The 25,841-nt window shown below is 45.5% G+C and overlaps 1 protein-coding gene across 1 annotated transcript; it reads right to left on the reverse strand.

Moving 5' to 3' along the window:
- Positions 1-1,815: 1,815 nt before the first annotated feature.
- On the reverse strand, positions 1,816-6,186 carry LOC123156600 (TRAF3-interacting protein 1). Its single transcript, XM_044574751.1, has 3 exons — positions 5,286-6,186; positions 2,870-4,007; positions 1,816-2,734 (listed from the first exon to the last, which is right to left on the reverse strand). Exons 1-3 carry the CDS (start codon positions 5,361-5,363, stop codon positions 2,262-2,264), a joined length of 1,689 nt encoding a protein of 562 aa, XP_044430686.1. The 5' UTR covers positions 5,364-6,186; the 3' UTR covers positions 1,816-2,261.
- Positions 6,187-25,841: the final 19,655 nt, after the last annotated feature.

The raw sequence follows: 25,841 nt of genomic DNA on the forward strand, positions 1-25,841 counted from the left end.
TCCTTCCTAGCCGCTTCCTGCATTGTTGCAAAGTGGCTATGTTTCCTGACACGTGGCTCGGATATGGTCTTCACAAACGCCGCCCATTGAGGATAGATACCATCAACAAGATAGTATCCAATGTTGTAGTCTCGGCCGTTGACGGTGTAGTTGCATGGCGGCGATTCCCCATTGCAAAGCCTCCTGAACACCGGAGATCGTTGAAGCACGTTAATGTCATTGTGAGAACCCGACATTCCAAAGAAAGCATGCCAAATCCACAAGTCATGTGATGCCACCGCTTCTATTATGATGGTGGCCTCTCTGGTGTGACTTCGATACATTCCCCACAAAACTTTGGGCAGTTCTTTCATTGCCAATGCATGCAATCAATTGATCCGAGCATATTCCTAGAAACCCCCTGCCTATCCAATAGCCAACAACTTCTTCGTGTCCTGCACATTTGGTTCTCTGAGATACTCAGGTCCAAACACCTCCCGCGGCACGAGCAAACTTGACAGTAGTCTTCAAGCACGTGCTCCCCCCATCCTGACCATCTCACCAACGACATCTGCAGCCGTACCAAGTGCAAGCATCCTCAGAGCAGACGTGCACTTCTGCTTGGGAGAGAAAGAGATTGTCCGCAACAATTCCTTGTGAGCTTGAAGTAGTCGTTGTGTGCCTCCACTCCCTCCACAGTGCACAAGAACAATGGTTTCCACATGCTAAAACGGCGACGAGACCATGGATTATCCGGGAAAGCAGGCTCGGGAGCAAAGTAGTCCCTGTACAGTAGCTTTGCTCTGGACACCCTATCCCGCTTGATCACTCTTCTTCATTTGATTGAGCCCTTGAAGTTGAGAAAATGCTCCACTTGGCGGTTCATTTCCTCTTGCATGCTCATGAGCATAATCATGTTCACTTCTTCGTCTGAATCCGAGGAATCAAAGAACTCATCTTGAATCATTTGATCAAGCTTCGTGGGTCCATACTCCTCGTCCAACGAAGCATCGAAATCCATCGTTTTCTGTAACAAAATTACAAAAGAAAAATCCGGCCAAACAATGTGTTGAACACATCAAGCGCAAGGCGGAGCCAGAGAGTTGTCGGACGTACCGCAGTGGCGTCCGGGCCGAAGACGATGTCCTCCGCGGCGAGGACGGGAGCGAGGACTGCTCTGCCGGAGCTGCCGGCGCAGAGGCTAGGAATGGCTGCGGAGCGCGTGCGGCGGCAGAGCTACGAGCCAGACGACAAAGGAGAAAGAAGAGAGGAGAGAGCAAATGAATCCGGCAGCTGGGGGGGGGGGGGGATTTGGTGCAATTTGGGGGGGGGCCGGGCTATCAGGTCCAACGTGGCAGGCATGCCTGGGGCCCCCATATCCGCCCTATATTTGGGCTGAATATGAGGGGTGGCGAAGGAGAAAGAAGAGAGGAGAGAGCAAATGGATCCGGCAGCTCGGGGGGGGGGGGGGGGGGGGGATTTGTTGCAATTTGGGGTGGGGCCGGGGTATCAGGTCCAACGCGGCAGGCATGCCTGGGCGCCCCCATATCCGCCCCATATTTGGGCTGGATATGAGGGGTGCCGATCAGTCCAGGCGTTTGGGGGTGGGTGGGGGGGGGGGGGGGGGGGTCTGGGTCAAAAAAACGTGACCGGACGGCTCGCCCGAACATATGACACGTGTTTGAGTCGCCCGGCTGTAGATGCTCTTACAAGAGAGTTAGCTATCAGTTTGATGGCTAAAACAGCAAACTCAAAATCTCAAACTGCAGAGCATAAACCATGCCCATAGCCCTGCCAAACTAATACGAAAGGATACTCAAACAAACACAGGCCACAAAACTCAAAACAAGCTCTTGTTCAAGCACAATAAAGGATCTTAGAGACACTTCATTTTTCGTGTTTCGAGTTCCTTGGCCTCTAAACATTTCTTTCATGAAAATTTTACGAATACAACGCCAAAACTGTGTTTTCGCAAAAGAAAGAAAAACACCATACTGTCTGGCGGTACAGCAGGAGCAACACTTGCCGCTGAATCCAATCGCTTCATGTACAGAATCTCAAGTGTGCCCGTCAGCCGTCGTACCATCTGATATGCAGCACAACCTTACAGACAACAAAACCTCAACTGGGGTCACTGGCAGTTTAGTGGCCAGAAATCTCGCCAACAAAACCATGCTGGCATGACAGCAAAACGAATAAGTGAATCCTATCTTCTGCACTTCCTGATCATAGCCCAAAACTATGAAAGCCGTCTCATGTGCGCATAATGGAGGAGTTTCACATTACAAAGGAACAACATAAGGCAGAGCAACTACACCAGCAGAATCGATCAGCTGTGCTTCAGCCCAGACCTGGGGTGCTTCTGCGGCCTCAAGCATCGTTGTTTTCTGGTGAACACGGTCTCCCGGAAACAGCCAGTCTTGATCAATATACTCTGAGCGGTCATCGGCCGCTGGTACGGAGTACAGCTGGCTCAGATACTTGGTATCAGGGTGAGCTGGTTTCAGAGAGACTTCACTGCTGCCATAGCTGGATGGACAGACTGCAGAATTGTGTTCCTCTAGGTAGAGGAGGCCGGTCATGCCATTTTTGATGCATTCCTTGCTATCTTCAAGTATGCCTGCCTCACAAGGGTTTGTGCCCACTAGTAATGTAGGTGCAGTTCGCTGAGAATGCTTCAACATTTCCCCATTCACACAAAGATGATTGGCAGGAGACGTCCTTGGCATCTTAGCCATTGGCATACTATGATGATCTGCCAACATTATGCAAGTGAGCCTAAAATAAAATCAAAATCGTAGCTAGAAGGCTATCTAAATCTAAGCGTATGCTTCCAAGGAGTACACACACATATAAAACCAGCCCCACGATAACGAGTAAAGAAACTCACCATGTAGAGAACTGTTAGCGTTTAAGCCTTTCCTTTTCTTGACATCATCAGAAGTGAACTTGTTCCCATTAAGATGAGCCAAGTCCATTAGATCATGAATATAGTTCTTGCTTGCCCCATCTCCATCAAGCTCTCTGTGTTTCTGCTCATCTATAGCACTTCTTTTCTCCCTGGTTTTGCCTTCATTACCATCTTTAGCCTTTCTTTTCTTTACATTGCAATCTCTATCTCTGTCTTTAACAACCTTCTGATTTACACCATGCCTTTTATCTCCATCTTTAACACTCTTCTGATGATTAGCTTTTGCCTCCTTAATCTTTGCAATCCCTTGATCTCCTCCACTTTTGCCTCTTGCCGATTGCTTATCCATCCCGAAATGAAAATTGTCAGCATTCCCTTTTTTATTCTCTGCCATCCACTTGGTGCTCACGCTGTCACCTTTTCCATATGCAGAATGAGAAGAACCATCTGGATGTTGGTCCACTTGTTCAGTTCTCTGCGCAGCATTTGCACTTGGTGTAATTCTGCACTTCTGTTGAGAGGCTGTGGTAGTAACAAATATACCTTTAGAGCTATCCTGTTGCAGGCCCACTCCACTACTACCATGTATTCTGGTAGAACGTTTTTCAGCTGACCCAAGTTGAAGGCTCGTACCACTCAAGATTCTAGTTTTATTCTTTCCCTTTTCACTGGCATGATTGTGCTGAGCAATTTGCCCGGATTTCCCATTCACTCTACTGATAGAAGTTCTTTCCTTCTCTTTAGAACCTACAACACCAAAGGACTCGATGCTTCGAGGAAGCAACTTGCCAGTATTACTCCTGGTGCGGTTTGCATGACCTTCTTGGCCTGTGATTTGGGTAGCCAACTCTTCTTTATGTTTGCTATATTTGACTGCTTCATTATGCACTATTTGTTTGGGTCTTCTATTGTCAAGATCATCCTTCTTCTGGGTTCCCAGTTCCAAATTTTGTCTTTTGTCTTTATCTCTTTCTTTCTTCTCTCTCCTATCTTTGTGCTTCTCTCTTTTGTGTTTCTTCTTGTGCTTATCTTTCCTATAACCACGATCCTTTTCTTTTCTTTCTCTTTTGCCCCCATCCGTCTTTTCCTTTTTGTGCTTCTTTGCCTTGTGATTTTCCTGAAAAAAGTTGCCACAGATTAATTGTTAATAACAGTAAATGTAGAAATGGTGCCACAGGTTGAGTATTAATACAATTAAACAAGCAAAATAAAGGTAAAAGAGTACATATTCAATACAAATCATAATAAAATCAAGACCTCACTGCGGTTTTCTATCAAACACCATCATGTTACATGCACAGATAATCAGCCAGCCATATATGTTACACCAAGCTTGATGATCGAGGATATATTGCATTGATCTAAGCCAGGATTTAAGTTCTGTGTGGACGAATAATTCTAGAGATGGATCACAAGGAAAGCATAGTTTAAGCAGACCAACGTCTCCAAGAAAACATTTACACTTTATACCCATCTACTCTAGGTAATACAAGAATAGTAGGAACGTGCAGTAATAGTCAGTACAAAGCATTATAAGATAGTAAAAAGTGGATATCCAAGTCTTGCCATATTAGCAGGGTAGCCATTTTCATAGTAGTAGAGGCTAGAGAAACAATTTCAGCAAGGGCAACATGAAATTTGAACATATAAGTATTTTGTAGATCACGGAATAAAGATTAGTTAGTGAATATCTTAATGATCCAGCATAACTGAAGCATATGAACTATCGTGAGGATAGGCTGTCCTAAGGCAGGAAATAGTGTTGCTCTAAAAAATAACTATCCATCCCAAATTCCCAACCTAGATTACAAAGGGGCAAATATAAAGAGAAATACTGCAGGGCTGGTCTTTTCCTGTTTTATGTTTTGTGACAGTAAAAGGAACATGTCTGCTAGCAATAAAAAATATATAGGCTTTTCTAATCTTTAAATAAGCAAATGTTCTCCCCCTCTTTATAATTAATTAAGCCTCAAACATTTTGCAAATACGTGAGCTAGTTCCATAGTATCATGGAATGCTATATAAGTTGCTTCACTACATACGAACTTATGGCCACCTTCCTTGTGAGCAAAGAACAAGAAAATAATCTAAATACTGTAGCTGTGACTCCTGCTAGATACAGACAATATTTCAAAAACACGGCACACAAAATGGCAAACAGTCTCTACACAAGAAAATAACCTCAGGAACAAGAATATATCAACATCCACCCTCTATTTGCAACAGATGAAGATGATTCAGTGTATGTTAACCCGCAAACAGCAGGACAAGTCCCTTCTCATTTCAGGCATGTTCATTCTCTCACCGACTGCATAGTTAGTCTATCACCGCCTAGTTGTGTGAAGCATAAAGTGCAGCCTTATTTGCAAGTGATTTTAAAGGTAAAAGCATGAACCTTCTTTAGCAGATCCTTATGCTCACTCCTGGGCTTTGCCTCATACCCGGGAGGCGGGAATGGGAAGCACCGAGACATTGTGTGACGCAAAGCAATCGAACAAGCTCTCTAGATTCTTTCACATGCACCATATCCAGCTGCAGCAACCCTGCAAAGCTGGATTTGCGCAATTCCACGGCCCAAGTTACCACACACAGACTGGTTCCTCTGACAAACCAACTCCCGATTATGCTTCTGCTTGCAGCGATTGAGCAACTGCTCCCCAAAACCACCAAGAACCTGCTCCGGCGAGCACGGGCAGACCACTCTAAGCTCTGATCGGCGAGCAAGATAAGGCTAATCTACTGTCTAACTGGAGCGAAATCCAAGTGGTAGCGAGAATAGTAAAATACAGTCCTCTTCCATCTGCTCACTCCCCAGGCTTTACTCCCCACCACCGATCCCCAGCCACAGCCACAGCAAGTGGAAGGACAACCCGGGGCCGGCTCCGCGATCTGAAGCACCAGTCTCGCCGTACGTCGCAGCAGTGGCGCCGGAGACGCCGCGCATCAACCCCGAACCCGAGACGACCCAGCCGCCCTGGGCACCGCAGAGGAAGGCTCCGGTGACTCCACGGCGGCTCCACAGAAATTCCTCGGTCAAGATGTGACGGGAAGCCGCGATGCGAGGATCGCGGCCCCGGTAGACTTGGATTCTCGCGCGAACAACGGCGGGATCCCAGCGGCGGGGCGCTCAATCCGAGCGAATTCCTTCCGGCCGCCGCACGCGGTAGGACTCGTGCGGATATTTTGCGAGGAAGAGGAATGGAGCGTGGGTTGTATCCTCTTCCGACTTCCGTCTTGCTCTTGCTAGCTTGCTTCGCCGCACCGAAGATCCCCAAAGCGGCAGTATCGATAGTGAGGTTCACTTCCGATTGCGTAACGAGGCCATGTGTGGTGGCAGGCGTCTTTCGGCAACAAAGTGTATTCATTCTTTTTTCAGTTTTTCTTTTTTTTGGAAGATCAATAGTAATTTATTCCAATAACAGCGTGTTTGGCAGCTTGAGCCATTGGGCATGGGAGTTTACGAGGGGGAGTTTCTGAAGAAATTAGACTTGGGAAGTAATTATTAGTCCCATTTTCATGTTTGGTGTGTGGTAGTATTTATCGGTGAGAATTCTGTAGGGAGTTACATGCCTGAGAATTGTTTTTTTAGGGTAAATATTGCCGTATTTATTTAAAACTCAAAACACTGGAAGGTCATCCGCGATTACAGAAAGAACGAAGTCTGGGGGACCCCCAACCACACCTTACACAATTCATCACCAACACCCACTCTAGCTAATTTATGCGCGGCAATATTAGCAGAACGCCGAACCCAAGAAATCTTGTACTCGACGAAGGACCCAAGAAAAGCTTTCACCTCCTCAATCCATGGACCATTAGCCGATAGATTCCTCGCTGAATGTTTCAGCATATTCACCACAGCTTGAGCATCCAATTCCAGATGAACTCTTGTTGCGTTAATGTCTGCAGCCAGCTGCAAGGCACGTCGGCACGCCAAGACCTTAGTAGCTTCCGGATCCATAATGTTTGGGAAATAATGATAGGTTGCTGCCAGAAAAGCGCCATTGTAGTCTCTAAGGACTGCTCCAGATCCTCCTTTCACTCCAAACTTTGACATAGCTCCATCTGAGTTTACTTTAACCCATCCCTCGTCAGGGGGCTCCCAGCGCTATGGTTCATTCCGAACAGGCGCACCCGTCTTCCGTGTATGTATCTTCCTCCATTCCCTCATATGGGCAAGAACAGAGTTCATTATTTCATGTGCCGAGGCGATCGGCTTGCCATCCCGAGCATTATTCCGGGCGAGCCGATCGCCCCGGCACCATTGCCTCCCGGGGCGATCGGCACCCAGCGCTATGGCACAAAGAATGCACCATTGCCTTTCGGTCTTCGTCAGATGCCCCGGCAAACCAGTCGAGGAGCCAGCGAGCTAGAGCACTCTGGGAGTCCGTCATGCATGGTGGGATCGCCACGGCAACTCCCTTCTCTGAGTGGAAGAGCTGCCAGAACCTTACTGAATGTTGATATGCCCAAAACCGGTGATAGATGGTTTCTTCTCTACCACATGCAACACAAAAAACACCCGGTTTAATCCGTCGTCGATGTAGTTCAAACCCCACAGCCAGCCCATTTTTGATCAAACGCCACATATGAATCTTTGCTTTAGACGGTGCACATGTGTCCCGTAGCGCCATGAACCCCTTGTGCGCATTCACAATATTAGAGGACTCCGGCTGTCCGGTCCTCATTCTTCCCATCGCCCTTCTCAGGTGGTATGCAGATTTAACAGTAAAGCACCCTTTTTTGTATAGTTCCAGGCCATATAATCCTGTTCCTCCGGACCCCCAATAGCGATATGTTTGATGTCCGCCGCATCACTCGGACTGAACATGGCATCCACCTTTGCTGCATCCCACGAACGATCATCTAGAGTTAACAAGTCTGCCACCCTTGTCACACCGGGCATGAAGAATTGGCCCAGTGGCTTCAAACTTCCCTGCCTCGGAATCCAGTTGTCATGGTGTATATTCACCTTCGAACCATCTCCTATGCGCCATATTGTTCCCTCCCTTAAAAGATCTCTCCCATACAACACACTGCGGAAGGTGTAGGAGGCGTTGGAAGGGCATGTGGCTGTCATGATTGTTTGCTCCTTAAAATAGCGAGCTTTGAGAACCCTTGCGCACAGCGAGTTCAGTTCTTGCAAAATCCCCCACGCCTATTTTGCTAGTAAAGCTTGGTTGAAGCCCTCAGGATCACGGAAACCGAGACCCCCAACTCTTTTTGCAGCACACATTTTTTGCCAAGAGATCCAATGTACTTTCCTTTCACCATTCGATTCACCCCACCAGAATTTCGAAGAGATTGAAGTCAGATTCCGGCATGTTTTCTTAGTGAGCTGAAAACAACTCATGGTGAAAGTAGGTACAGCTTGGAGTCCGGATTTCACCAAAACCTCCTTCGCCGCTTTGGACAAACCTTGGCCCTTATAGCCACCCACTTTTGACTTGGAACTTTCCGTGACATACTTGAAAGTGCCCTCCTTAGAACGACCAACCAGTGTTGGCAGCCCAAGATATCGTTCACTTAGAGCTTCTGAACCAATCCCAAGTGCACACTTCAGCTCTACCTTTGTATCATCTCCGCACCCCTTGCCAAAAAAGATTGAAGATTTCTGTAAGTTCACACGTTGCCCTGAAGCCGCTTCATAACTATTTAAAATCTCCTTTAAGGCATCCATATTGTCCCTCGATCCCTCCAAAAACACAATGCTGTCATCCGCAAAAAGGAGGTGAGTTACATGGGGGCCAGTGCTCCCAAACATCACCCCTTTGATCTTAGCGTCTTCTTGTGCCTTCTTCAACAGTGCTGAGAAACCCTCAACACAAAATAGGAAGAGATATGGAGAGAGCGGGTCACCGTACCGTAGTCCCCGGGAGGGTGAAAACCTCCTAGAACAAGCATCATTCATCTTGACAGAAAAATTAGCAGTGGTGACACACCTCATGATCATCATAATCCACTGTGGTGCAAAACCAAACTGCTCTAACATCTGTTGCAAAAACACCCATTCAACCCTATCATGCGCCTTCATCATGTCTAGTTTTACCGCACACAACAGTTTCTTCCTTTTCCTAGTCCGTATGGCATGAACACACTCATACGCAACAAGGACATTGTCAGTGATGAGACGTCCCGGTACAAACACACTTTGCTCATCTAAGATAAGAATGGGGAGGATGCCTTTCAATCTATTTGCCAATACTTTAGTTGCAATCTTATAAAGCACGTTGCACAAACTAATTGGTCTGAACTGAGACAACAACTCCGGTGAGTTGGTCTTGGGAATCATGACAATGACGGTATCATTAAAATCCTCCGGGGCGGCCACACCACCCAAGAAATCCCTCACAGCTCGACACACATCCTCACGGACCTGCGGCCAGTGCCGCTGGTAGAAAAGAGCCGGAAGCCCGTCCGAACCGGGCGCCTTCGTTGGCCCCATTTGGAACAGAGCCACATGCATCTCTTCATCAGTGATAGGAGCAGTAAGCGTGTCGTTCATATCCGGAGAGACCACTTGATGTATGTTCTATAATAAAGCATTGGCCCCCGACGAACCATCCGAAGTAAACATTCCCTCATAGAAACTGGCAGCCATTTCTCTCATCTGTTCATCAACTGTACATCTAGTTCCATCCTCCCTCCGAAGAGCTTTGATCGTGTTTTTCCTTTTCCTATGAGTAGCCCGGCTCTGAAAATATTTTGTGTTCTGGTCGCCTACACTCAACCAGTCTACTCTTGACCTCTGCTTATACATAATTTCTTCACGCGTATAGATTTCCTTGAGCTGCGCTTGATAGCCCACAAGTATAGGGAATCAATTGTAGCCTCTTTCGATAAGTAAGAGTGTCTAACCCAACAAGGAGCTAAAGGTAGAATAAATATTCCCTCAAGTTCTATCGACCACCGATACAACTCTACGCACGCTTGACGTTCGCTTTACCTAGAACAAGTATGAAACTAGAAGTACTTTGTAGGTGTTATTGGATATGTATGCAAGATAATAAAGAGCACGTAAATAAAAAGTAGGGGCTTTTTAGATAAAGAAGCAACTAAGTTAGTTTTAGTAGAGAGCTTTTTGTCACGAGAAAGTTATTTGTCCCTAGGCAATCGATAACTAGACCGGTAATCACTATTGCAATTTTATTTGAGGGAGAGGCATAAGCTAACATACTTTCTCTTCTTGGATCATATGCACTTATGATTGGAACTCTAGCAAGCATCCGCAACTACTAAAGATAATTAAGGTAAAACCCAACCATAGCATTAAAGTATCAAGTCCCCTTTATCCCATATGCCACAACCCCCTTACTCGGGTTTATGCTTCTGTCACTCAAGCAACCCACTATAAGCGAATCATGAACGTATTGCAACACCCTACAACGATAATCCCTCACGCTTGCGTGACACGAAGAGCACCATAGGACATCACCAATAATAAAACATGCAACTCAAACCAATCACGATCATCAATTAACCCATGGACAAAACAGATCTACTCAAACATCATATGATAGCCATACATCATTGGGAAATAATATATAGAGTTGAGCACCATGTTTAAGTAGAGATTACAACGAGAAAAAGAGAGGTTACACCGCTGCATAGAGGGGGGAAGAGTTGGTGATGAGGGCGGTGAGGTTGTTGGTGTAGATCGTGGTGATGATGATAGCCCCCAGTGGCACTCCGGCGCCACCGAAAGCAAGGAGGAGAGAGCCCCTCTTCTTCTTCTTCCTTGACCTCCTCCCTAGATGGGAGAAGGGTTTCCCCTCTGGTCCTTGGCTCCCATGGCGTGGGAGGGGCGAGAGCCCCTTCGAGATTAGATCTGTTTCTCTGTCTCTCTCTGTTTCTGCGTTCTCAGATTCTGCCTTGGCACCATTTCTTTTATATCCGGAGATCTGTAACCCCGATTGGATTGAAACCTTTGCCATGCTTTTTTTTCTTCCAAAAATTAGCTTTCTTGCAGCAAAAGAATAGCAGCAACCACCTTACGAGGGGCCCATGAGGGTCAGGGGCGCGCCGAAGCAGGCGCGCCCTCCTGCCTTATGGCCACCTCGGCCACTGTCTCGCGTTGATTCTTCCTCCCATATTTCCCAAATATTCCAAAAATATTCTCCATCTGTTTTTATCCCGTTTGGACTCCGTTTGATATAGGGTTTCTGCGAAACATAAAATATGCAACAAACAGGAACTGCACTGGGCACTGGATCAATATGTTAGTCCCAAAAATAATATAAAAAGTTGCCAAAAGTATATGGAAGTTGAATAATATTGGCATGGAACAATAAAAAATTATAGATACAACGGAGACGTATCAGCACCCCCAAGCTTAATTCCCGCTCGTCCTCGAGTAGGTAAATGATAAAAAAATTGATGTGGAATGCTACCTAGCATAATCTTGATCTTATGTCTAATCATGGCATGAATATTAAGACACGAGTGATTCAAAGCAATAGTCTATCATTTAACATAAGAACAATAATACTTCGAGCGTACTAATAAAGCAATCATGTCTTTTCAAAACAACATGGCCAAAGAAAGTTATCCCTACAAAATCATATAGTCTGGCTATGTTCCATCTTCATCACACAAAATATTCAAATCATGCACAACCCCGATGACAAGCCAAGCAATTGTTTCATACTTTTGATGTTCTCAAACCTTTTCAACTTTCACGCAATACATGAGCGTGAGCCATGGATATAGCACTAAAGGTGGAATAGAATATGATGGTGGAGGTTGTGTGGAGAAGACAAAAAGGGAGAAAGTCTCACATTGACGCGGCTAATCAACTGGCTATGGAGATGCCCATCAATTGATGTCAATGCGAGGAGTAGGGATTGCCATGCAACGGACACACTAGAGCTATAAGTGTATGAAAGCTCAAACTGGAAACTAAGTGGGTGTGCATCCAACTTGCTTGCTCATGAAGACCTCGGGCATTTCAGGAAGCCCATCATCGGAATATACAAGCCAAGTTCTATAATGAAAATTCCCACTAGTATATGAAAGTGATAACTCAAGAGACTCTCTCTATGAAGAACATGGTGCTACTTTGAAGTACAAGTGTGGTAAAAGGATAGTAACATTGCCCCTTCTCTCTTTTTTCTCTCATTTTTTTATTTCTCTTTTTTGGTGGGCTTCTTTGGCCTCTTTTTTTTATTTGGGCTTCTTTGGCCTCTTTTATTTTTCATAAAGTCTGGAGTCTCATCCCGACTTGTGGGGGAATCATAGTCTCCATCATCCTTTCCTCACTGGGGCAATGCTCTAATAATGTGTATCATCACACTTTTATTTACTTACAACTCAATGTTACAACTCTAGAACAAAGATATGACTCTATATGAAGGCCTCTAGCGGTGTACAGGGATGTGCAATGATCTAGCGTAGCAATGACATCAAAAAACCGGCTAAGCCATGAAAATATCATGCTAGCTATCTTACGATCATGCAAAGCAATATGACAATGAATGCTCAAGTCATGTATATGATGATGATGGAAGTTGCATGGCAATATATCTCGGAATGGCTATGGAAATGCCATGATAGGTAGGTATGGTGGCTGCTTTGAGGAAGATATAAGGAGGCTCATGTGTGATAGAGTGTATCGCATCACGCGGTTTGGATGCACCGGCGAAGTTTGCACCAACTCTCGAGGTGAGAAAGGGCAATGCACGGTACCGAAGAGGCTAGCAATGATGGAAGGGTGAGAGTGCGTATAATCCATGGACTCAACATTAGTCATAAAGAACTCACATACTTATTGCAAAAATCTATTAGTCATCGAAAAAAAAGTACTACACGCATGCTCCTAGGGGGATAGATTATTAGGAAAAGACCATCGCTCATCCCCGACCGCCACTCACAAGGAAGACAATCAATAAATAAATCATGCTCTGACTTCATCACATAACGGTTCACCATACGTGCATGCTACGGGAATCACAAACCTCAACACAAGTATTTCTACTAATCCACAGTCGCCCACTAGCATGACTCTAATATCACGACCATTATATCGCAAAACTATTGCCAGGAATCAAACATATCATATTCAACGATCTACAAGTTTTATGTAGGATTTTATGACTAACCATGTGAATGACCAATTCTTGTCATCTCTCTAAATAGATATAAGTGAAGCAAGAGAGTTTAATTATTTCTACAAAAGATATGCCCACACTCTAACAAATATAAGTGAAGCAAAAGAGCTTTCTACAAATGGCGGTTTTCTATGTGAAGAGAAACAGGCAATCCAAACTTCAAATGATATAAGTGAAGCACATGAAGCATTCTATAAAGCCATACACAAAAGATATAAGTGAAGTGCAATGAGCATTCTATAAATCAACCAAGGACTATCTCATACCAGCATGGTGCATAAAAGAAAAAGTGAAAACTAAATGCAAAAGACGCTCCAAGACTTGCACATATCGCATGAACGAAACGAATATGAAAACATACTGATACTTGTTGAAGAAAGAGGGGATGCCTTCTGGGGCATCCCCAAGCTTAGACGCTTGAGTCTCCTTGAATATTTACTTGGGGTGCCTTGGGCATCCCCAAGCTTGATCTCTTGCTTCTCCTCCTTTTCCTCATATCGAAACCTCCTCGATCAAACACTTCATCCACACAAAACTTCAACAGAAAACTCGATAAGATCCGTTAGTATAATAAAGCAAATCACTACTCTAGGTACTGTTGCAAACCAATTCATATTTTGTTTTTGCATTGTGTCTACTGTAATATAACTTTTTCATGGCTTAATCGACTGATAGAAATTGATAGTTTCATCAAAACAAGTAAACTATGCGTCAAATACAGAATCTGTCAAAAACAGAACAGTCTGTAGCAATCTGAACATTCACCATACTTCTGGTACCCCAAAAATTCTACCAAAATTAGGAAAAAATAACCAATTTGTATACTAAGACAGTGCAAAAAGTTTCAGAACTGTTTGACGTTCTAGTAAAAGAATGTGAAATCGCGCACTACAGCCAAAGTTTCTGTCCTGCACTGTACAAACCAACAAGCATTGTAAACATCCTAAAGGCAAACCTTGGCACATTATTTTTATATAATACAATGTAATTGTACAAGGGGATAATTATTTTTGATGAAAAGTTTCTATAATTAAGATTCACAAAGTTTCCATGAGCATGAACAAAGTTCAGGGAGCTCTCCCACTTCAACAATGCTTGTCTCTCTCACTTTCACTTTCCTTTTTGAAAAGTTTTGGGTTCCCCACTTTTTTTAGACTATATGAAAGCACACAACAGAAATAAATGACTCTCTAAAACTTCCGGGTTGTCTCCCTGGCAGCGCTTTCTTTAAAGCCATTAAGCTAGGCATATAGTGCTCAAGTAATGGATCCACCCGGATCCCAAGGTATATCAAAGCCAATTTTAATTAACAATGATTTGTGATTTATTAGTGAGCACAAAGTAACATATATCATGTAATGACGAAGAACTCTCTTCCTATGCATCGGCATGTCATAAAAGAACAATTCATGCACACCAAGTAAAGGCCAATGCATAGTATAAGCAGTTTCTTGCAATTTTATCATATTGGAAACATAGAGAGGTGGAGATATTGTTCCTCTCTCATAATAATTGCAAGTAGGATCAGCAAGCACATGCATATTATATCTATCAAAATCATCATGTGCAATGGTAAAAGGCAACCCATTAATATAATCCTTAATAAGCACAAACTTCTCTGATATAGTGTAGTTTGGAGAATTCAAAAAGATAATAGGACTATCATGCGTGGGTGCAATAGCAACAATTTCATGTTTAACATAAGGAACTATAGCAAGTTCATCTCCATAAGCATAATTCATATTGGCATCTTGGCCACAAGCATCATCAAAAAGGGATATTTCAAGAGAATCAACGGGATCATAACAATCATCATAGCAATCATCCTTCGGTAAGCACGAAGGGAAATTAAACAATGTATGAGCTGAAGAGTTACTCTCATTAGAAGGTGGGCACGGGTAGCTAATCCGCTCTTCCTCCTTTTGTTCTTCGCTCTCCTCATCATCTTTTTCATCCAATGATCTCACAGTTTCATCAATTTCTTCTTCCATAGACTCCTGCAAAATATTAGTCTCTTCTTGGACAACGGAAAATTCCTCAATATATGGTTTAACATAGGCATTAGAAGCATAATTATCATAACAATATTCAAGTATGGCAAAAAATTTAGATTTGTAAAGAGTGGCATCATACATTTCAATCAAAGAAGCAATTTCATAAGCACCCTTAAAAGCAACAAATTCTTCAATTTGTTGAACATCATAGTAATTATAAACACCCTTAGCATACGAAGATACGATTCCATTATCATAAACTCACATTGGTAGGGAAGGTGTTTCTTAGGGTTTTTAGAACAACAAGTAAAATCATATATTTCACATAAATTCCAAGCATATCATTACAAACGATGAATTTGATCCAGTAAAAGTTTCCCTTTTTCAGATATACGGTGTCACACATAACAAGCATGCTCATCTAAAGATTTGCCCTCAACTAAGCTAGTTCATGTTTTAGCATGAGCACATAGGGATCGAAGATGATCCAAGTAAAAAGCTTCAGGAGTGTGATAGATTTTGAGTGGTTCTTCAACCATTGGTGTAGTAGGTACAACTAATTCTTTTGGTATTTTGCGTTTCCTACCCATAACTAAAGATACAAAACAACTAAGAACAACAAATAAAAATTACTTAGTGATAAAGCAAACATAATTACTTAGTGATAAAGAAAACAAGCACACACGAGAATATTCACCCCACGCTATGACTTCCCGGCAACGGCGCCATAAAAAGGTCTTGATAATACACAAGTATAGGGGATCAATTGTAGCCTCTTTTGATAAGTAAGAGTGTCGAAACCAATGAGGAGCTAAAGGTAGAACAAATATTCCCTCAAGTTCTATCGACCACCGAGACAACTCTAAGCACGCTTGACGTTCGCTTTACCTAGAACAAGTATGAAACTAGAAGTACTTTGTAGGTGTTGTTGGATAGATATGCAAGATAATAAAGAGCACGTAAATAAAAAGTAGGGGCTGTTTAGATAAAGAAGCAACTAAGTTAGTTTTAGTAGAGAGCTTTTTGTCACGAGAAAGTTATTTGTCCCTAGGCAATCGATAACTAGACCGTTAATCACTATTGCAATTTTATTTGAGGGAGAGGCATAAGCTAACATACTTTCTCTTCTTGGATCATATGCACTTATGATTGGAACTCTAGCAAGCATCCGCAACTACTAAAGATCATTAAGGTAAAACCCAACCATAGCATTAAAGTATCAAGTCCCCTTTATCCCATACGCCACAACCCCCTTACTCGGGTTTATGCTTCTGTCACTCAAGCAACCCACTATAAGCGAATCATGAATGTATTGCAACACCCTACAGCGGGAATCCCTCATGCTTGCGTGACACGGAGAGCACCATAGGACAACACCAATAATAAAACATGCAACTCAAACCAATCATGATCATCAATTAACCCATATGACAAAACAGATCTACTCAAACATCATAGGATAGCCATACACAATTGGGAAATAATATATAGCATTGAGCACCATGTTTAAGTAGATATTACAACGGGTAAAAGAGAGGTTACACCGCTGCATATAGGGGGGAAGAGTTGGTGATGAGGGCGGTGAGGTTGTTGGTGTAGATCGCGGTGATGATGATGGCCCCCGGTGGCACTCCGGCGCCACCGAAAGCAAGGAGGAGAGAGCCCCCCTTCTTCTTATTCTTCGTTGACCTCCTCTCTAGATGGGAGAAGGGTTTCCCCTCTGGTCCTTGGCTCCCATGGTGTGGGAGGGGCGAGAGCCCCTCCGAGATTGGATCTATCTCTCTGTCTCTCTCTGTTTCTGCGTTCTCAGATTCTGCCTGGCACCGTTTCTTTTATATTCGGAGATCCATAACTCCAATTGGATTGAAACCTTCGCCACGATTTTTTTCCGAAAATTAGCTTTCTTGCGGCAAAAGAATAGCAGCAACCACATTACGAGGGGCCCACGAGGGTCACGGGCGCGCCCCCTGCCTCGTGGCCACCTCGGGCACCGTCTCGCGTTGATTCTTCCTCCCATATTTCCCACATATTCCAAAAATATTCTTTGTCCATTTTTATCCCGTTTTGACTCCGTTTGATATGGGGTTTCTGCGAAACATAAAACATGCAACAAACAGGAACTGGCACTGGGCACTGGATCAATATGTTAGTCCCAAAAATAATATAAAAAGTTGCCAAAAGTATATGGAAGTTGAATAATATTGGCATGGAACAATCAAAAATTATAGATACAATGGAGACGTATCAGCGCTTCAATCTCGCGGACCTCGAGTGAGTGTCCAGCCGAAAGAGCTCTCACCTTAGCTTCACTCAACTGTCCTTTTAACTTTGCAATCATCCTTCTGATCGAGCCAAAAACTTCCCGCGCCCACCTTTGCATCGCCCCCGTCGTGCCTCTGAGTCGTTGCCACACTCCAGCTAGACCTTGGTCCCCGGTTCCTGCTGCCTCCATGCTTCTTCAAACATAGCTTGATAGCCCTCGTGGCGTGTCCAAGCTTCCTCATATCTAAAAGCTCTATCCCTTGGCCCATCTCGACGCGGAGCCGTCTCCAGCGCCCGGACCAACAAAGCTTGGTGGTCAGACTCTTCATTCATGATATGTTCAACCGTTGTCTCGGGGAACATCCGTAAGAAAGAATCAGTGCATGTGGCTAGATCTAACCGAACCTGAATAGTTTCCACACCATCCCGCTTATTATCCCAAGTATACTGATAGCCCGAGAACCCAAGTCTGCCAGGCCACAATCATCAAGACAGTCGCAAAAATCTTCCATTTGCAAGAAGGGTCTTGGGTTACCACCAATCTGGTCAGAAAGAAACAAGGCTTCATTGATATCACCCACGGCAGATCATCTTGAGCTCGCAGGTATCTAATAACATCCCATGATTTCTTGCGTAGTTCCATTCGGGGTTGCCCTTAGAATCCAATGATCCTACAAGTTTTCCCCTCACACATCACCTCTACATCGATAAAGTACTGGCTCCACGGACGCACGGTAACCTGAAGATGATCTCTCCACCATAGAGCAAGACCTCCACTCCTCCCTTGATAGTCTACCGCTACACCATGATTAAATCCCATGGTCCACTATAGTCGCTCCATTGCTCTCGCCGTTTTATTCGTTTCACAAAGAAAAACCATCGCCGGGTTGTAGGACCATATCAGGTCTCTTAATTCGCCAACTGTCGAGTCCAACCCCAATCCTCGACAGTTCCAAGCCAAGAGGTTCATGGCGTCCGGCGGCCCCCCGACATGGGGTCCGCCGATCTATCATTGGTCTCAGAAATACGGTCAAACACAGTGGTCGTTTTCTGCCTTGTTTCACAGATAAAACCATCATGTGAAATCTGCCTATCCGGGTCGTCCTTTGCCACCCAATATTGCTTCGGCCCCCTCTTGCATCCACCATGTTCATATCTTGGTTGGTGCTTGTCATGTTGCACCTCTCTATACTCCTGCCTTGGTTTTCTGATATACTGGCCCTTGGTTATTGTTCTGCCCAGCTCTTCTCCCTGCCCCGAGCGGGTCATACCATCACCTCTATGGCCTCCCCTGTAGTACTCCCCATTCACAGACCTTCTCTCCCTCCCAGCATCCCTGAGAATTGTTGACGGTACGGGAGTTTGGATAAGAAAAATGAGCGCTTCATCAGTCGTTAAACAACAAGACGTGAGCGAACATTTTTTTCTTTTTACGTCAATTCCCACTCCCACGCTTAATTACTTGGTCCTCCCAAGGAAGAGATTCAGGGGAGTTGGACCTCTTAATTCCCCTTCCTCTTCCCGTCCTAACTCCCATGTACGTGAGCCAATCAAAGGAATTTAACTCCCATAAACCTTAAGCTCCCATTCCCCATCGACAACTCCCTCCAAACAAACACAATGTAAGATAGAGTTACGATGCTTAAGCAAGAGTTCTTCGGTACATAAGGGTCATTTACAGAGCCAGCTATTTAGCTCGTTCAGAGCGACTATATCTTTCCAGGCAATCCTCAATGCTATTCTGAGACCTATGTAATTTCTGGGGAACAAACACTCAATTGATGATAATGGATTTAATCTCAGCTACTAAATAACCATAAACTGGACGATCTAAACTAGAATTGAAAAGACATGATATAGCATATGCGCATCAGATAGAACCATGACTGGTAGCTCTGTGTGCTGACGAGCGAGCGTCATACCAATCATCAATGCATGAATCTCAGTCTTCAAAGTGACACCGTAGTGAATAGGTATCGATACGCAGAGAAGATGACTGAGCCATCATGTCTTCGAAGAATCATCCCCACCACCACCGTACAATTTTTCTCCAAAAAAACTCCATCAACAGACAGAGCAGCCATATTGCGTGGCAGTGCAGGCTACGGATGCACCTGCGACGTAATAGCAGACTCACATCTTTCCCATATCTCTTCCACCGCCATCTTCCCTTTCAATATTTTTTCTATTTTATATTTTTGAGCAGCTACGATCGAGTTCACGTAGCTCACAAGAAAATTGGGGGCACATTCCTTCCTTGTGTAATGTCCGTGCCTATGTGCCAGATATGCCAGATCAACATGATAATCATACTGCGAGCACCATCGGAGCAGCGAGCTAGCAACAGGAGCCAGTTGCTTCCCTTATCTAGTATTTCCTCCTTCTGAGGGATGGGTCATACAGTGGCCATCGCATCCCACAAGACAAAACATGCATGCATGCAACAAGTGTATGGTACGACCCCTCAGAATCATGGCCGCACACAGGGCAAGTCTCCCTTGTAGATAAGTGCCGATGCGTATTGTTTTCAGACGTATGCAATGCACCCGACACAACTTTCCAAGCTAGGATTTTCATTTTTGAGGGGCACCATCGACTGCCAAATGACCTTCCATAGCGGTCTTTCTTTGTTTGGATGTGAGCTGCTAGCACCTCCCGCAAAAGCTTCATCATGATGTTGTGTTGACAGATGATACACACTACGTACCGTGAACACCCCAGATCGGGTTGCCAAGCCAGAAAACCCCCCCGACGCCATGGCGTTGCTCTGATCTTGATAATACGCAACACATGGCCGAAAATATTCCTCTAATCGCTCCACAATCCATGCACCATTATCACCAATAAAATTCTCCACACGATTAAGCTTGCAATTCCTCTTTGGTGTAATAGGGCAGAAGGTGGGACCTCGAGGGATCCAAGGGTCTCTTCGATAGATTTACCATCTCCCACTGTTGTGGGAGTAAGTCTGACAGTAAGAATAGGGGGTACGTAGGAGGAGACAAGGTGCTAGCTATGGTGAGGTTGTACACGCAAGTTTTTGAGTTTAGGCCCTTCTCGGAGGAGGTAAAAGCCCTACGTCTCGGTGCCCTGAGGCTTTGTCGACTGGATTATGCGTGGATGTTACAAGGGGTGCGAACCCTTGTGCCAGAGGAGGAGGATGGATTATATAGAGTGCGCCAGGACCCTCACAGACCTCCGTTACACAAGGTTCAATGTGAGTCAAGATAGGAGCGTTACTTGTAACACCAGCAATTAATGATCTTTAAGTCTATAGAGTGAACGTCTGATCGTTGTCATCCTGGGGTGGCTTTAGATCCTCTGTACTCCGAGTGGTTTTACATATGGTCGAGTGACTATGCTGTGGTCGAGTGGAATTGGGATATCCGAGTGGAGTCGTCTGTCGAGTGGATTGCACTTCAAGGTGACTCCAGTCGGTACTTTCTGTTAGTCCTTAAATATCTTTGACTATAGGGCAGTGTCCTTGAATGGGGTGTCTAGGTCAGGCCTAAGACCCTACCTGAGGTACATGTCCTCGTCATTAGCCCCCGAGTGGATTGAGGTCTGAGTGAAGAAGGGTTGAAGTTGATTCCGACTCTATTCAATGCTTCAGAGGCATTTCATAGAAGTCTGGGGAGCACACTGGTACTTTTAATCTTGCTTCAGTCGGCTCGATCGATTCTGGTAGCTTGAAGTCACCGAGTGAATTAATGTGGTAAGCCTTCGAGTGAATTAGGACGCGAAATCTTAGACGCGATTGACTGCCCTGCGGTTTTTGGATTTCGCGGGATTCGAAATTTCGGAGAAGGGCGCCGGACGGGGCGCGACACAGTAAATAAAATAAATCGGATAGGGACTCCTCGATTTTTGTGCCGTCTTTTTCGCCACATATCAAGCCTGTGCCTGCGACGGGATATGATTTGATCGCTGGGGTCAATGGTCAGCCACTCAAAACCAGCCTCATAAAAGGGGTCGAGGCTGATGCAAGGTACAATGTCTTCCAATTGATCCCCTTTCTGTCTTCTTCTCCGCCTCCTTTCTCTCTGCTCCCCACGCCTCCGCTCGGCCCTCCCAAGATCTACCGCAATGGTGAAGGATAAGACCACGGCCCTGGAGCATGCAAAGTAGGCGTCGGCAGCGGCGAAGGGCAAGAAGACTGCGAGGGGCTCGTCGTTGCGGTCTGGTCTGCCGCCTGGTTGGATCCAGAGGGACTGGATCCATTCCACGATCATGAAGGAAGACTTGGACATTCTCGCCCATGATGGCTTGATCACCCCTGGGTCCTGGAGGCTGCCCGAGGACGAATTCGAGCCTCGGCCGCGTGATGGTGAGTGTGTTCTCCTCATCACCCATGTCGAGTGCGGTTTTTCTTTGCCTCCGCACCCGTTTTTTCGAGGATTCAACCCGGATTCACCACTTTCCTCCCAACACAATCTTGTACCTTGCTGCATTCATTTCCACGTGTGAAAACTTCTTGGGATGCCAGCTGCACTGGGGTCTCTTCAAGCATATATTCACTTGTCATTTCCAAACGATGAAGAAAGCTAACCCAGACGACCAAAAAACACATGTGATCCAGATGTGTGGGGGGTTAGGGATCCAAATGAGGGGTAGGAGCTGCTTTCCTCCCGTGACCTTTCCCGAGTCGGTTAGAGGGTGGCAGTTGACCTAGTTTTACTGCAAGGACGTTCTGACTCCTGGTCAGTCGATTGGCCTCCCTCCTTTCACTATGGAGAGACTCTGCACCCCTCGCTCACTAGTTATAGCTACGGAGGAGAGGGAGGAAGTGCATATGCTGGTTGTGGCCATTGTTGAATTGGTTAAAGGTGGAGTGACGGGGACGGATCTGTTGGAGGTGTACCCCCAGTCGACGGATCCAGCCTCTGCAAGCCCGTGACCAACCCATGTGGATGTATTCGGGCCCAGAGGACACTGCTCGAACCCACCCAGAGGAGGTTGACAAGGAGATGGTGGCCCGGTGGCTCCGAAACATTACTGGCAACAAGGACAACCCCAGGGGGTCTAGGAGGATTCTGCGACGCCAACAATGTTCCAGGAGAGGTCAGGCTCAAATATCCGAGTGTTTTTCCCTTTGTTTTGCGGTTGTTCTTGAATCTGACTCATATACACAACTTGTGCCTTGCAGGTTTTCACCAAGCTGCACTCAATGCCCAACGGAGAGCAGTACTAGGAAGGGATCGACAGTGACAGTGAGGGCAGTGACGACCAATATGTTGAAGACAGTGAAGATGAGAGCGAGGACTCGAGCAACAGCAGCGAAGAATTCGACTCACTGCCCTGCTAGGAGCGTCGTTCCAAACAGCTACAAGACCCTACACGGGGACGTGGCAAGGCTGTTGCGTCGAGTGCCAAAGTTTCAAAGCGCACTCGAACATCAACTCTCGAGCCGACAGAAAAGGCTGCCAAGCAAGCCAAACTTGCCCCGCCCAAGCCTCGAAAGGCCTTGCCAAAGATCAAGGTGGCTGTGCCCGTGACTTCAACATAAGCGTTTCTTTCTTGCATCTTTCTATGTTATTTTGAATTCATTTGCTTGCTTGACCGAGTGAAATTAGGAACTTTCAATGCTGCTACTGCGTCTGCAATCTCCATGGTCATTGACGAGGAGTGTGGTGATGCTGACACTGCAGATGCGGCCACCTCTCGGGCAGGTATGGTTTCATAACTGCGCTTGTGCTCTGTTAATGAACAATGAACTTTTGGGTCGACTGAAATTTCACTATCGAGTGTTTTGCAGCACCAACGAATATTACTCAACTCCCTGATGATGATGATGATGATGAGGATGTGCCTCCGAAGAATACTGGGAGGAGAGGTCGAACTTTGAGCAGGAGGGTACCTGGATCCAGAATGCCTCGCTCGTCGTCTAAGCCTGTGGTCCAGCCACTCAACGATCCAGCACGGGCTTCAGTCTGCTTTGCTAATCCTCTATCGACTGACCAGCCTTCAGCATCGATTGCTCAGGCTTCAGAGCCCATTGCACAAGTTCAAGCTCCTACTCCACCGGTCTTGTTACCTGCGCCGTCATCTCACATGTTTGCTACTTATCCCATCCCAGAGGATCAACTAGGAGCTGCCAAGGAGGCCATGATTCAGGCGGGTCTAATGATGGACCAACTGAAGGTGGTGTATCATACCAACAAGGCCGCATATGATGCCAGCTCTGCTCTTCAAGCTAATGTCCAAGTAAGTGGAATTGTAAGTTAATTTTGATTGGTTTCTCTGTCTTGGCCTTTGTTCTGTTCAGACATGCTCTCTGCAAACTGCTGCTTTATTACTCAAAAGATGTTCATACATCTATCTTGAATTTTGCAACTTGCATCTATTCACCTACTGTGTGTTTTCTTTTCATTCTATAGTTCTTTCACTTGAGTCGACCAGGTTATGTCAAGTGACAACCTTGGTCTAGTGGGGGCACGCTAAGGGCACCCACTGGGTGTAGTCCTCGAGACCGCCGTCGAATGTTTGATTCGGCGGGGGTCTTTTTGAAATGTTTGCTTATAGCACTTCCACTCGACCTAGACAGGTCATGTCGAGTGGGAGCTGAACCAGTGGGGGCATGCTAAGTGCACCCACTAGGTGTAGTCCCCGAGACAACGGTCGACTGCGGGCAGTCGGCGGTGGTCTGAGACCCAATGATGTCATTGTAGTTTTTTTACTCCTTCCACTCGAGCTGGGCTGACCATGCCAAGTGGGAAATGTAACCAGTGGGGGCATGCTAAGTGCACCCACTGGGTGTAGTCCTTGAGACTGCTGTTGGATGTTTGATTCGGCAGTAGTCTTAGAACTCTTTTGCTATGCAATTCATTTTTGCAGTTTTCCATTCGGAAGTAACCATCAACTGACTTATCTTGCTGTTATTTGCAGAAATCCTGTGAGCTTGGGACTTAGCATTTTGCCTTGGAACAGGAGAAAATCCAACTCAAGCTTGATCTAGATCTGGCCAAGGTGAACTTGAAGAAGGCTCAAGATGAAGTAGCAATTATGGGAGGTAACGACTCATTGAGTGCATGCCTTGTATTTTTCCCTTTCTATCTTTTGAACCGAGTGATTTCGCTCGAACAGATGTGCATAATGAAAATCGTTAACTCCAAGATCGTCCGAGGAATGTTATTTCTTTAGAAAAAATGAAGCAGGCCCTGGAGCAGAAGGATATTGATCTTGCTGCGGCGCAGAAGACGGCTCGTGAGAAGACCAAACTTGCCGACCGGAAGTTGGCTTCAGTCGGGAAGTTGGAGGATGACAATGCCAAACTGAAGAATGCCGTTGACGAGGCGAAGAAAGAAGCCATGCAACTGAAGGAGGAAAAGGCGGCTCTAACCCAGAAGAGGGACGAGTTGGAAGCTTATCTGGGTGATCTCGCCAAGAAGATGTTCCTTATGCTTGAAGGTATTCCCTTTTCTCTGACTGGTTGCAAGAACTTTCCCGCCATGTTGTTGTTGATTCACCATCTTTCCATGCACGCAGAATTCTGTCAGAACTTTGAGGAGGAAACTGGGCGGATCGAGACTGGACTGGATCCCGTCAACTCCCCTATCAAAGATGAAGCTGCCATGAACGTGCTGCGACTGGAAGCTCTACTTGCTAGCGTCTTGGACTATGTCGCCTGACTGAAAGTCGCAATGTCTCGGGTCGACAAGGAGCTCTGGATAGAGGTTGTGCTTAAGAATGACCTCGAGTCACTGATGACTCAACTTAACAGCATCCCTGACCGAGTGCAGGCGTGGAAGAAGTTAGCTGCGCGTTGTGGTGCAGATGTCGCTTTATCACTCGTCCGCATTCACTGTAGGGATGTCAAGGAGGAAAAAAAATGAAGGCACTACAATTGTCCAACACCAAGAAGCATCAGTTCCAATCCTTCATGGAGACCTTCATCGATGCGGCGACTTGCATTGCCGACAGTATTGACTTGGACGAGTTTGTCGAGCCAGCTAGTCCTCCTCCTGACGAATGAAAAACTTAATAATACGACTCCATTTGCCTCAGTATGCCGAGTGGTTTTGTAGCCGTTAAAAACTCCTTCGATCTTGATGCTCGAATACTTTTGCTTGTGATGTTGAACTTTGCTGGATTTATGTGAACTTGGTTGTTTTATTTGAACGCAGTTGCTTCGTTTCCACTGTTCTTTGGATTTTCCTGGGTTGAGTGAATCTGGGATCGCAACTGTTTCTCCGAGTGAGAGGGTTTCTCTATACTTGGAGTCGACATTGTACTTGTGGCGCAACTTAGAGTGCGTTTAGACGTTGTACTTGTGGCGTAGCTCAAAGTGCATCCAGACGATGTACTTGTGGAACAGCTTAGAGTGCATCTTGGAGTGTTTTTAACTTAGGTGAGTACGGGTTTGCAGCTAAGCTCTCCAGTGAGAGGATTGCTCTTCACTCAGAGTGTTTTTAACTTAGCCGAGTACGGGGTCACAGCTAAGCCTCCGAGTGAGAGGATTGCTCTTCACTCGGAGTGTTTTTAACTTAGGTGAGTAGGGAGTCACAGCTAAGCCCCCTAGATGCTAAGCCCCTGAGTGAGAGGATTGCTCTTCACTGGGAGTGTTTTTAACTTGGGCAAGTACGGGGTCGC

Source organism: Triticum aestivum, chromosome 7B (assembly GCF_018294505.1).
Source record: "Triticum aestivum cultivar Chinese Spring chromosome 7B, IWGSC CS RefSeq v2.1, whole genome shotgun sequence".
NCBI lineage: Eukaryota > Viridiplantae > Streptophyta > Magnoliopsida > Poales > Poaceae > Triticum > Triticum aestivum.